At 41.6% G+C, this 14,434-nt stretch overlaps 2 protein-coding genes across 3 annotated transcripts in view; one reads left to right on the top strand and one right to left on the bottom strand.

Annotated features, from left to right (window-relative positions):
• The window catches only part of LOC111073295 (mushroom body large-type Kenyon cell-specific protein 1), a 65,606-nt gene that overhangs the window by 16,329 nt on the left and 34,843 nt on the right, over positions 1 to 14,434 (bottom strand). The gene's annotated exons all lie outside the window — the stretch shown is intronic.
• Positions 1,869 to 2,708, top strand: LOC111073306 (ras-related protein Ral-a-like). Its single transcript, XM_022365581.2, has one exon. The coding sequence runs from the start codon at positions 1,952 to 1,954 to the stop codon at positions 2,570 to 2,572; it is 621 nt and encodes a 206-aa protein (XP_022221273.1). The 5' UTR covers positions 1,869 to 1,951; the 3' UTR covers positions 2,573 to 2,708.

A 14,434-nucleotide genomic window follows, 5' to 3' on the forward strand; every position in this document is an offset into this window, starting at 1 on the left:
GAATTTTATTCAATTCCCATCCTTTAATTTCCTTGAGGGGGCCTGTGCTGTCCCGCTGTCAAGTCGTTTACATAAGCAAATTACTGTAATGATGATACATTATGTACTGCGAAGAGAGGGGGACAATTCCTAGTACATAATGTGTCTCTCTCTCCCACACTCTATTGTTGGATGTTGGTGTCATTTGCATTGAAATGTATATACATATATATATAGGGATATAATTTTTGTTGGTGGCAAGCAAAAGCACACCATGCCACAGATAGGGCTCCCCTCGTTCCATTTCCAAGTTTCTGACACAAGACAAACAACCACTACAACCATTTGACATTTCTGTAGTAAGTTTTTTTGGCGTAATGCGTGCCATAATCCAAATGTCAGAAGGCGTATACGTAATATTACGTACACGCCCCGCAATTTTCCACTCTTTATAAATAGTGAATGGGAATGGAACGTCTCAAGGTGTTGGGCGACAGATGGCACTGTTCACAGGTAATTAGAGAGTCCTAACTGCGCGTCGATCCAATTTAATTGCTTGTCGGTCAAGCATTTTAGAGGCAGCCTGGATATTGCACTGTTGCATTTAATTGTACATCCAAACGAATACAACGCAATAATTGTTGAATATTTTAGCATTTTATATATCTATATTACACTTTTACAATTGAACGGATTCAATTTAAATCGATCCAAGCAAGTTATTTGATCTGAAAAGTACTTTCTGAAAGGTTTGGCCATTTAAAACAGCTGAATTTACTTTTAGTACCTTAAAAACTCCCCTAAAAATACATTTAATTAGAAATTCAACATATTGTTGGCTATTTCTGGTTACTTCATTTTTCGTTATTGTTGTTGTTTTGGTTTGGTTCGCCCACCGCGACACGCCATCGTATTTTGCATAACATTTTGAGTTATGTCTAATGTCAACGTACTTCCACTGCCACTTGGGGGGTGGATGGGGATGCCTCCAGGTGGAGGAGTATACTAAGCTCGCGAATACAGAAAAGAGTACCACCGGTACCAGTGCCGGCCGGCGTCACATGTCCTGGGCGCAACAACAAATTGGTCAGAATATGTGCAGCACAAGGACAACAGAAGAAACAAAAGCCAAAAGTCAGGCAAAGGAAACACAAACACAAAAAAGCGCAGAAGGAGCGACCAAACTGGGAAAAGGAAGGCAGGGCGATGCGTGGAAATGAACGGTAAACGGAGTACAGTTTAGCCCCTTTTTTTCGGGGTTTGGCTGGCCCCTTACGCCTCTTGTTTTGTGTGTGTGTGTAGGGGGACATGCAACTGGCCACAATTCTGCGTGCTTAGGGGCCAAAAAATTGCTAGAACGGTGGCAAGAATGGTGGTAGCTCCGAAGAGGCAGGAGGTAGGAGGGCCGGCAACGTTGAAATGTAAATGAATTGCACTAAATGCGAGGACATACGCAGCACACACACACACACACATAGAAATATACACACACACAGATGAGTGGGACAATTCTAAGCAGGCAGTGTTGACAGGCTCTCGGCTGTCCCTCCCCTGAACCATTAGCAACTCTCCTCAACCCCTCAAAACCAAATTCAAAACCTAACCTACCCCAAAAAAAAAATATATATATAGAAAAAGTTGAAAAGAAATGTGTTCAGAAGAGAGAGTATCCAAGGGTGGAGAAGGAGAAGGCTGTGCAGTTGAGGGAAAACTTGTCGCATATGGCAATTTACATACTGACAACATCAATACGTCGCCATACAGACACAAACACGCACCAAGTAGGAGGAGTGTCTTTTTGTATCCTTGGCGAGGGGTATAACGATTTTGATCAGACGTTTGTCGAGCAACGAATATCTATTCCGAATCGTATATTCTCCACTCTACGAATGGGGACTGGTTTTGTCTGTGAAATTCTTGTCAAAGACTATAACTGTTTTACACTCTTACATATAATTTCTCTCTACCAACAATGACCGAAATGAGGAGCCACAGTCGGACCAAAGTGGTAACACCGCAGCTTCACAAGGTCGTTATGTTGGGCAGTGGTGCTGTGGGCAAGTCCGCCCTCACACTACAGTTCATGTACAACGAATATGTCGATGAGTACGAGCCCACCAAGGCGGATATCTATAGGAAGACCATTCAGCTGGATGGTGAGGAAGCACAAATCGATATACTGGATACGGCCAGCCAGGAGGTCCATGCCGTGATCAGAGATAGCTATTTTCGCCGTGCCGATGGTTTCCTCTGTGTCTTCTCGGTCACAAATGAGAAAAGCTTTCAGGCTACCCAGGAAATCAGAGAGCTCGTATTGCTGCTGAAGAAGGATGAGAGCGTACCATTTCTGTTGGTTGGCAACAAAAGCGATTTGAAGGAGGAGCGCAAGGTGCCGCTGAGCGAGTGCCAGGCGATGGCTCAAAAGTGGCGCGTCCCCTATGTGGAGACTTCGGCCAAGTTGCATCACAATGTGAATCAAATATTTTTGGACTTAATGCGCCAAATAATATCACATAAATCAGAAAATTCGAATGCCACAAACGCAACAAGGAAATGCATGAAAAAGGGGCGGCATAGATGTGCCATTTTTTAAAGATTGAAGCTGGTTTTTTTGTGTAGTTTTAATGTATCGGTATAACATGAATTTAATTATTTTTAGTTTGAATTGTTTTCAATAAAATTTAGCATGTGTTTCGTTTCACATGCTCATGTGGAATCTGCATACGAAGGGCATGCTTCTGGATATGATTCCCTCGTAGAGTATCCGTTTGTGTACTCGAACTTTTTGTCTGTCAATTGTGGCATAGAATCTGCGGCTGTCGTCGGTTTCTGCCTTCGTTTGAGGCACAAATTAGAGGAGGCAGCGGCAGCAACAAATTCGATTGCCTCATTCGGCTCGTCGTTTCGTCTCGATTCGGCCGTCATCTTGTTGTTGCATGGGTCTCTTTTTTTTGGCGTGGGTGCATGCCCCCCTTACACACACACACACACACACATACACACATGTGTGTTCGTGCTATCGTTGTCTCGCTCTAATGCGCTTTCGTATGCACTTTTCGGCCCCGCATGCATTCTGATTGGCTGGCCGCACAGTTTTCGGCCAAAAAACGAAACACGAAATACGAATTTTGTTTCTTTTGCAGCAGCTCCTCGTTTCAATTGCATTTGATTGCATGTTTGTTCAGGTTTTTTAGGGTTTCGAATGGCAAGTGCAGCCGTGCAATTGGTGGAAAGGAAATTGCCATGAATTTGGGCAGTTGGCAGGTTGGCAGGGCAGGGCTTGGCAGGGCAGGGAGCCCAACTAAAGTTGCCATAATTGATGTGCTAAGTGCTTATGTTGGAGAGACCATAACCCTCTCTGTTTTGGATTCTCGTACTATTGCCAATTGCTAATTGCAGGTGTCGGCCGTGCCGATTGAAGGGTTACCTTGCCTGCATACCTGCTTTTTTGGGGGAGTAAAAAGTTTTTGTGGGTGAATTTTTTGTCTTGATTGGGGTTCAATTATGACAGGAAATCTATATGTGGTGTCTGCAGTGGGGGCAGCAGCACTAGCAGCAGATACTGCTGAGCTACGAAGACATATTGATTAATGTTTCAATCAACTTGGGTGCTGCTGTCTTTCTTTGGTAGCAGCAAACGTATATAGATTGCTGCAACCATTTAAAACGTAATGTTTCCAATTTTAAGGATTCGGCAGTACAAACGAGAGCAGTATCCTGCCAAAGGAAATGTAAGTTGCATAAAACTCTTGCGGATCGTAGCCACGGTTCGAATAGAGTCGAAGAGAATCTATTAGGCGTCTTAACTTAAGAATATAGGTATCTACATACAATCAGAAAACAACGCATAAAAAAAAGAATTATTAAAAATTTAAATATTAGGTTTTTAAGTAAAAAATTTTGAAATAAAATAGAGTTTACGGAGATTTGATCTATCATATTTGATCTAAGTAAAGAACATTTAAATCTTAGTATACAAATATTTATGAAATATTTGTAAGTCAAATATTTTCATATCAATGCACAAATGTAAGTGAAAGCCCTTTCGTTTTACAATTTCCACTCTCAGAGCTAAATCATTTGGTATACATTTTTTAAATCTTAGTTTAACTATTCGATTAACAGGGCTTATTTACTTGGCTGTATGTATCTAGATTTGAATCCTCCAATTATCCATTTATTAGAAAGTTACTTTCATTTTGTCTTTATGACAAAGATATTTTATTGAAAATTTGCAAAAAGATATCTCCAATTAATGCTATGAGTGGATTGCAACTACAACCTGCGAGAGAAAGTTCAAACGAAAATCCCATAATATAAACGATTTTATAGTTAGATATTTCCATATCCAGACTTACGTAGGTAGAATGCAGCCCCTTCAATTCCCCTTCATCCAATTGGCTTTTTATCACTGCTGCAAATAGTTTTCATCACATTTTCATTTCTGGTTTTGCTTTACGACCATCACTTCAGGCCAAAGCCTAATCTACCCAAAAAAAAGAAACCCACAAATTTACGGCCCCATAAAAAAACGCAGCGAAGAAATGCAGTCAAATAAATATTCTAAGCAACAAAAAATACGAGAAAAAAAGTATATAAAAATGTTTTTAATATAAATAAAGTTCTGGCCAAAGCGACATAAAAAAATAAACAGAAACGAGAACCGAAGCAGCAGTAGGGGCAGGGACTGTGGCAGTGGAGCATGGGGCATCGGGCGAAATTTATTGAAATGTAAAATGCCGAGAAATGCAATTTCCGCACAAGTAAACTGCTGCAGCAGCAACACAAACCTAAACAATTGCCGAGAGCCACAAAAAATATCAACGAAAAAAGAGGCAGCAAGTAATGCGAGGCAGGAGGAAGGGGTAGGTGTAGAGGACATTGAAATTGCAGCTGCTGCAACAACAACAGCAGCAATAAAAGCAATAGAAGAAGTAGCAGCAGAAGCAACAACGACAGCCAAAGATGCAACAAAAACAGGTGCAACAGCAGCAGCATCTAGCATAGCAGCAACAGTTGCAGCGACTGCAACAATAGATGCAACAAAGGCAGCAACAACAGCAGAGCTCCATCATTTAGAGCAGCAGAAGCTGTGGCAGCAATAGATGCAACAAACAGCAGCAACAACATCAGTAATCCAACCACCAGCCAACAGGCGGGATGGGTGGGTGTCGTCGACCATGGACCAAGCGACATTCAACTGATGGCATAATATAAATGCCACCACACACAGGCACAGAGCCAAAACATATATACATATACATATCTCTATGTAAACGTTAACTGGAGCAGACATGCAACAGGTGGCAGCCAAAAAGTATGCAACAACACACACAAATACAAGGGATAGTGAGAGAGAGGGAGCAGAAGAGAGAGGAAAAATAAACCGGCTAAACAACTAAAAACTAAACCAATTCATTCGCCCATTCATTCATTCATTGAATTCGGAAATTCAATTTGGTTAGAAAGAGAAAGCCAAAGGATGCGCCACAGCAACAAAGACAGACAGAGAGAGAGAGAGAGAGAGAGGGACAGAGAGAGGGTGGCATGCAACAATTGTTAACTACACAACGATGTGCAATAAAACGTGGCATGGCAGGACAGGCAGACAGACGGACGGAAGGGAGAGCTGGAGTAAACATTTTATTCATGGATTTAGTTGAATTTACAATGAATGGTTGACGGGGGAGTGGGGGGATTTTTTAGCCATGAAAAAGAGCAAATGATGACATGGCATACACAGAGGAGAAACAAGAGGAGCAGGAGTAGCAGCAGAAGGAGTAACAGGAGCAGCAGCAGCAGCAGTAGTTTCAGCATTCACTGAGCATTGGCATTTCAATTTAAAATCCAACAAGTGGCAGCCAAAACTATGCTTCCACAGAGAGATGGAATGGGCAAGGGGGATGGGGATGTTGCCTCAAATGTAATCAGAGAGAGAAAGAAGATGGACGACTACTACTTCCACGAAGAAGCTGCCGCCCTGCCGCACTCAACAGTTGTGCACTCGATGTCCCATGAATGAGCTACGCCAACAGAGAAGGCGCCATAACAGCCACAGAACCCCACTCTCCAGTCTCCAGTTGCAGTCTTCCGGTCAGACTGCTAACTGGAACTTTGTTTTTGACAGAAAGTCCCCACCAAAGCAGCAACCTCTAAATGGACAATTTCCGCAGACAAAGCTGCATTAAAAACAGCATCCAGCAGAGACCCAGAGACCCAGAGACAGCGACAGCGACAGAGACAGGGGCACCACTTAATGGGTGAAGTGTGAATCCAATTTGGAGGCCACTTAAGTGTCCTCCACTTCAGCCATGGACACGTGGAAGAAGAGCAGCAGCAGCACCAGCAGCCGAAAAACTGCACTCGCTCCACGCACACTCCACACTTTCCACTCCTTCATTCATGAATCAACAGCGAAATGATGGCGCTACGTATACGCAGCGTTGTACAGAGAGGAAACACAACACAAAAGCCGAAAGGCAAATGCAAAAACGATAACGAGAATGTAAAGTGGCATCACAGGGGGAAGGGATGGGATGCAGGATGCCCCGCACCATATGTAGCTAAAAGTGAACAACAAAAAATAGCGCCAAAAACACAAAAAGAAAGAAAAGTGTTGAGTGATGCAACTAATTGCGAAGTCAGTTGGTGTCCTGTGCTTCATGCGGGGATAATTGCGCGGATTGCACACAGATCGCCTTAATCCTTTTAGGCCTGGGTCTGGTCCTGGTCCTGGTCCGCTACTCGACTGTCCCTGGTCCTGTTGTCCTGGGTGTTGGGCGTTGGGTGCTGGTGTTGCAGCTTGCACCCGCCTCAGAGCAAACAACGCATACAGCCGCACGTCCCACAGTCTGGCAACCACTCATCCACTTGATTGCATTGCCAGGCATTCTCCTGGCATCGTCCGGCGAATGGAGAATGGTGGGGAAAAAAATAAGAGCACAACAAAGAACCAAAAAAATGCCATAGTCAAACGAACCGGAGGGGCCTCTGTCAATTCTTTGCTGGTCGTGTGTTTTTTTTGTTCGCGGCCACAACAGCAACACCTCCCGAATGGATGCAGGATGCAGGACACACAAGCCATGGGCCATGGGCCTGCTATTCCTTTTTTTTTTTGAGCGTGCGCGCGCGAATGTAACTTTTTTATGGCTGCCAGAAGCTTGGCGGCTGACTGTGATTGTCAGTGATTTGTGTGCCAGTCAGATGGGGCAGGCATATGGGGATAAAAAGAAGAGCCACTGAAGCTGCCACTTGTTGGAGGTTTTATTTTGGGGCAGTGCCAAAACGGAGCACAGAATGAAGTTGCGTTTCAAATGATTGACTAAATTATGGGCAGTCGTTCAGATACGAATTTGAGGTCTTTATAGACTCACTCGTAGAACCCTTCTAAATATAGCTTATTCAAGAGACAATGCCTTGGCTTAATACCCCCAAACCCAACATCTACAACATTCTCTTTTGCATTTTGTGGCACCCATTTATAAGTCTATTATGCGGCCAAGAATAGTCGTTCTTCTAAGTTCTTCTAATGTTCAATCAAAGTCAACGTTTATGTGTCCCGTCATTCGTTTCCAATTTTCGTTTGGCTGTATGCGATTGTCGACTGTCGTGTTAAATTTCAATCACTTAAGAATGCATTTGTTGTCACTTCCAATGAAAGCGCACGATTTTGCCTTTACAATATGTATATTCCGATCGTATATACATATATAAATATATATAAGTTTATATATAAATATATATATATATTGGTGGGGCAGAGAGAGACTTGTATAAACAAGCCACCGCACCGCACCGCACTGCACACAAAACGAAAACTCAAATCAAATGGCAGCTATGGAAAACCTTGAATCAATTGATCCAGAACGCAAAAAGCGAACAAGAAAATACGAAAAATGGAAAACGCTGAAAACTTGGACAAGCCTCCCTTCCCCCTTCCCCACCCAACCCCCTCGCTGTGTTCGCCAAAATAAATTAGAATTGAACTTGTGCTGCGCCATATTTGGTTACAATTTGAGCGCTTAATTCCGCATACGTAGAGCCAGACAGACCCGATCAGAGCCCCCAACCCGTCTCAGAGCCCACCCAATCAGATCGGATACGAGAAGTATGAGCGGTGCAGAGTGGTACAGCTCAGCGGTGCAGTGGTGCTGTGGTGTTGGGTAAGGGGCAGCAGCATGAGACGTGTGTGGGCTCTCTAGGGTGTGGAGCAACGCCGACGGGGCTTGGCAACGTGTCGCATTCGCCTTATGCATTTCTAGCTAAATATATACATATTTAATTTATTTACTTTTATTTTTTGTCGTTTCTCTCGGAAATAACAATTACAAATGAAATTCGCCGCCGCTCCGACTGCATTTATTCAAATTGCAATCCAATCCCTTGAGTCGACTTTGCTCATTAATTAATGGCGATTAATTATTGGATAATTGGTTTTGCTGAAAGCTCAACTAAAAGGTTTTTTCCCTTACATAACTATGTTTCCGTTTGGGAAGATGATTCAAAGGGGAAATGATGATTTTGGAATTTTAGAATGTGATGAACATTTGGTGTTGCACAGATGTTTCAACTGTTCAAAAGTTCATCTACCCATTTAGAATCCATCGATATCTTTCTGCCTCCCCTATCATTCCCCCCACCCCTTTGCTAGAAATTGCAATAATTTTCCCATTTTCTTTGCGACTTCTACTCTGATCTTGAACTTAGCAAAGCAAAGTAAAAAAAAGAACATGAAAAATGAAGAAAAATGAATGGAATGGAAATTACATATCAAGTCGTATAAAATTAACGAATGTGAACGCAAAGAGCATTGTGTGAAATATGGAATTACGATTTGAGCAATGCAATAGATACGTGTACATACATATGTATATTTATATATGTATATGTATGTATGTGTTTGTATCTATGGTTAGATGGTTCTGTTCTCTGTGTTCGGGCACCAAAGTCAATTGGGTGTGTTGTTGCTGCCAATTCTAGAATCTAAATGCAATTTGTTTGTCATAAAAGATTGTACAATTATTGCATAAGTAATTGAGATTACAAGGAAGCTGTAAAGTGTGATATAATTTTGAAATGCTTAAGAAGTACTTCACTGAATTAAAATGAAATATGATATTTAATCTAATAGAATCCCCATTTGTTTAGATCAACTATCCAGAGGTTACACATAACGGAAATACATTTAGAGCATTCCCACTCTCTCTCTCTCCCAAAGTAGCTCAGCAGTAATGGGTGAAGGATTTGATCGTTTTCTCTGCAAAATGAGAGCATACCTTCGCAAAAAGTACAACAAAATCAAAAACCCAAAGACAAAGCACGCCTTAGTGTTCCACCCAAACAGTATGAGCATTTTGTGTCCCGTAGCTGTTTGGTGGGTTTTGTCTTTGCTGTTGTCTCTCTCCGCTGGCAAAGTGCAACACAATTAACACCCCGAAATGCATACAAAAAAAAAATAGAGAATTTAACAGTAAAATTTGTTTGTTTAGCGATTCCGTTTGGCATAGAGAGAACTTACTGTTGTACGAAACATTTTCCATGTGCAGTGCACTGCCATTCGATAGAGCTCTGTTAATGAAAATGAGCAACAAAAAGCCAAAGCGGTCACACTCACAGGCACACAGATACAGAAACTTAGAACCAAAACCGCATGCAAAATAGACAAAAAATAAAATAAACAAGTTTTTTTTTTTGTGGAGAATTTTTAAAGCATATACGAAAATGCGCCAAATACTACACTAGAATAAGTAGAAACGTCAATAAGCGGCAAAAAAGGGAATAAATGAGCGCACAAAACGTAAACCAAATTCACCGAAAGAAATAGGAAATGCGAAGAACATTGAAGGAGATAGAGAGAGTGAAAGAGAGGGAGATCTAACCCAAAGGAAGGGAAGCAAAGAAAGGGAGAGGCAAAAAAGCAATGCAGTGCAGTGAAAAACTGTCGAAAGGGCCGAGACGTGTGGTGTAATCAAATATGCAACAAAAAGAATAAGAAAATGTATGGGAAAATGAGAAATGCAGATGCAAATGATATGGGATTACGAGGCAGCAAGAAGAAGGTAGAAAAACCCACAGAAAGTGATGAGAAGGAGGAACACAAATGGGGTTCTAGGGGGGTAAGAACTATTCCAACCATCCATCCATCCAGCCAGCCAGCAAGCAAAGAAAATGAGCAAAAATTAATTTCTGTAATGCAATCATCCCAGTTTAATTATGCATAATTGGGGTGAACAACTACTGAGCGAAAAATAAAAATAAAAATAAAAATGTTCATCAGCCAAAGTTCTATGGGAGGAAGCAGAAATTAGAAGACCTTTCAGGCTCTCTGCTCTCTCAGCTGATGCTTAGCAACTCTGGGTGATAGCGAGAGAAGAGTGAGGGAGGGGGAGTCAGCCACGTGAAATTATTTTCTAATGGCAATAATAATGATACAATCGTAATCCCAGACTCTGCAATTCTTTATAATTTTGTTTTGATTGTGCTTCCATTGCATTGGTTCATTATCTAAGCAACTGACAGGGTATCTAAGCCTCGACTCCTAAGGCTATTTGAATAAAAGTTTTGTTGTTTTTTCTTCTGCTGGCTGATTTTTATTTATGATTGCAATTTGTTTTGTAAATTTAGTTTAGCCAAATTTGGCGCCGCCAAAGCATCGACACCCACTCACATGGTCGAAAGCTCGTTTTGGGGCTTGCCAGATGCCGAGAGCCTGACATTTTGGTAGCTGTCTATGGCTGGGCCGCTGGTTTAGCCTTGGCTGCTGGCTAATTGATTGTTAGATGTATTTTTGCAAAGCGCTGGCATAGTCAAAGTATGTAGTCAAAGGCAGAGGCAAATGATGCCTAATTAATAAAAAGCTTTCAGACAGCATTGAACAGAACACGGGGAAAGCCGACACAAAGCCAAAGCCCCAGAACCCACTTAGGCACATAATAATTTAGTTTAAAAAAAAATATCACAAACACACACAAAAAAGAAAGGCAGGAAAATAATTATAGAAACCTGGAAGCGCACTTAACCAAATCGAATTGTCTATAAAACAATTGTAGATGCCACATGGAACCCCCTACCCCCGAACCCTGAACCCACGGCCGTCACAGAATGAAAAAAGGAAAAAAAGAGCGAGAAATTATAATAATAATGCAGTTGCGGCATATGCGTTGCATAGACATGGGGCATAGGCCTCTGTTCTAATACAATTACAGGTGAGTGGTGCACAGAAAAAAAGGCAAAAAAAAAAACACAGAAACTAGAAACAAGATAATGAAAAAGAAAAACCAAGAAAAGAGAGTCCGCTGCATGGGGTAGATGAAAAGCTACGCATAGACAGATTGCTTTGATTGGTGGGCTAATGAAATTCACAGAGGCCATTAGGGCTCGACAATTAGCCGGGCTCTTCAGGGCTCTCTTGTCAGCCTTTTTTTGTTTTTGTTTTTTGCATTAGAAAAACATATGATATAGAAGAGAGATACAGAGATTCAGAGGCAGAACTTATTTTAGCCAAAGCAGAAACACAAATTGCAATCAACATAAATTGGTGTTGAATTTTCAAGGTTTTCCAGTTCATGGTTTTCATGTCTCCGCTTGTATCTGTATCTGTGTGCCGCAACAATGGATCGAAGTTGATCTCTGCCTACGTTGGCGCTACAGATACAGATACACGTGAGTGGTTGCTGCCACTCCCGCTGCTCATGATCTGTCTATACCCCATACTCGCGACTAACAAGGGTATATTGGTATTCCTGAAAATGTATGTAACATATTGACAGAGGGGATTTCCGGCTATGTAAACACTTGGTAAAAAGCCAGGCACTGGATCTGAAACTCTCGAAACCTCGAACCTTCGTTTTATGATTCCTGCGATTCACTTTTTGTTTCTTTAACTTTATAAATAAATTTGAGTGAAATTTGAGTAATTTTCTTTTGAATTATGGACATTTCTGTAAGCGCTTTTCACACAGAAATGTATTGCCAGGAAATAAATAAAAAACCAAATGGCAATGAAAATGAGACTGCGACTGCCACTGAGACTGAGACCACTGCACATTTCCATTTCCAATTGAGTATTGAGTATTGAGTGACCGACCTGCCAGACATTGGCAAACAATCAGAAATGGAAGAAATGGAATGAAAATGGCAACAGTTTTCTCATATTTACTTTGGCATACTTCTCTTCTCGCTTTTAGCAGACTACAGACTACTGGTTGCTGCTGTTGCCTCCCAGTCCGAAGGTTACACAATGTCTGCCCCCCGTTCGGGACTCTGTCTGAGCAAATTGTTTGCGTCTGGTCATCGGGCGACATCTATATATAGTCCGATAAGAGTTGTATCGAGTGTTGCCATGGCGGACACCTTCATAAGACAATGTAATTGAGAGACATACTCAAATGTTTTTAAATGTAAGACTGAAAATTGATTTTACGATTTCCAAGGTTCCTTTTGCTATGGTGCCATAAAAATTACTTTTTCGATGGGCTGATTTATGGATCAATGATCAGTACACATTCCGTCCTCTTTCAGATCTAAGATCTCATGTATGTTTATTTTCTAGACTGATTTTTTATTCTTAACCTTAAGCAAAAAGCGCCACATAAATTAGCTTCTATATATTTGTTCATTTTCCGATCATCCAAACTCGAATCCAAATCCGTTCAAGGTCTTCCTCCAAGCAAAGTCCGAAATCTAAAAGTCAGAACTGGTTTTTGCATACAAAAACCAAATTCCCGATGACAAACGTTCTTGAAAAATAAAAAAAGAGAATTCTTCCATCATTTTGTGCAGTTGCTATTTGGACTTTTCTTTTTGTGGTATTTCCACATGAGTTTTCAATTTATGCATTCTGGTCTTGCTGTTGTTGTTGCTGCTGTTGTTTATGCTGCTGTTATTTTTGTTGTTGTTGTTGTCGCTTCACGTTTGAATTTCGAATTTGCAAAAATTCATTTGCGTTTGCTTAGCACATTTTCCATGCGCGAATGCATTTTCAGGTGGTTTTTGTTTTTTCGAGTCGTTTTTGGAGGCTTGGAAGCGGCGGTCTCGGTCTCGGACTTCGGCTGGCATGGAAATGTGTCAAATTTGTTGTGTTTGGAGGTTTCTATTCTATTTACTTAGCCGCGTGACAAATTCCTACAGCATTACTCATACGCCGCATTGCCGTCCAGTGGAATTTCATACGTCGCATCGTCTTCCAGTGGAATTTTCCGCGAGCAAAAATATGTCGTTGAAGGACAGCAATTAGGTTAAATTGAGATGCCGCCTCATTCCTGGTCTTATCTGAGGATAAGCTCGACAAAAATGTGGCACTATTTGGTAGGGATCGGGTGGTGGGGTGGGGGTACAAAGGTTATATGGGTGGGTGGTTGCCACAAATGTTTGTCCATGTGCACCACAGGAAACCCAATATCTGGAAAGCTTGGACAGAGGGGGCCACGCGCTGTTTTTCATCCAATGCCGCTTCCTTCTATTTTTCGCACAATATTTTCTGTACTTTTTTGTTGATGGCATTCATTGTTTGTTATGGCTGGCTTTTGTTGCAGCAAAACGCTGCAATGTTGAACTATGAATGCAATTTCGTAAATTATTTTCCTTTTAAGTAATTATTAAGGTGTGGTCGGATGAGGAGTCGCCATCGGACCCCGACTGTACCGTCTATCCAATGGCTATCAAAATACACACAGACACACACAAAAGTAGTGACTTTGCCATTGTCTTTGAACAGTGTCTTTCCTTCGGGTTACTTTTACTCTTCTGAAGAGTACAGTACAGTGCCAGGATATGTTGTCCGAAAATGCTTAAACTGTTGGCAATCATTAATATGTCCTTCGATCATCAGTAATTTGGTCCACGCCTTATCCGTTTATTCTTCGAAGAAGAAGTACTTCTCAAACAAAATTTAGCTGATTTGATTTTGAAGGGTATTTTGAGCATCGGCTTTCCATTTTCGTTGTCTTTGCCTTTGCCATTGTTTTTTGCATTTGTTGTTACTGTTTTGTTGCATTTGTTTGTTATTTTTTGTCAAGTTATTCATCCATTATACGCCATTTAACTAATAACACGGCTTGGAGGCAGCCTGCCGCTGCTGGCACCCTGACTCGTGGCTCGTCACTCACTCTAGCGGCAGTCAGTCAGTCACTCAGCTAGTCAATCATCTATTGGAGCCACTGGAGTCCAACGTTGTTCATTTGTGCACATCCTTTCCATCAATGTCATAATAAATAACACCCGCAGCACCTTTCAGTGGATAGGATATTAAATGCCACGAACAAACCCTAAATTATTTGCAATTGTTGGAAAATATTGGCTCAAAACGTAGCCGCTGGCCGCTTGCCACTTGCCACTTGGCTACCTGCAACCCGATTATGGGGCGACATTAAAACTAAAACTAATTTCAATAATTAGTTGGCTCTTTTGATGGTAATCGAAGCAAGAAAGGAGGGACAGATCGGCTTGGCTCGGCTCT

The sequence above is a fragment of the Drosophila obscura genome, unplaced genomic scaffold (genome assembly GCF_018151105.1).
Source record: "Drosophila obscura isolate BZ-5 IFL unplaced genomic scaffold, ASM1815110v1 contig_150, whole genome shotgun sequence".
NCBI lineage: Eukaryota > Metazoa > Arthropoda > Insecta > Diptera > Drosophilidae > Drosophila > Drosophila obscura.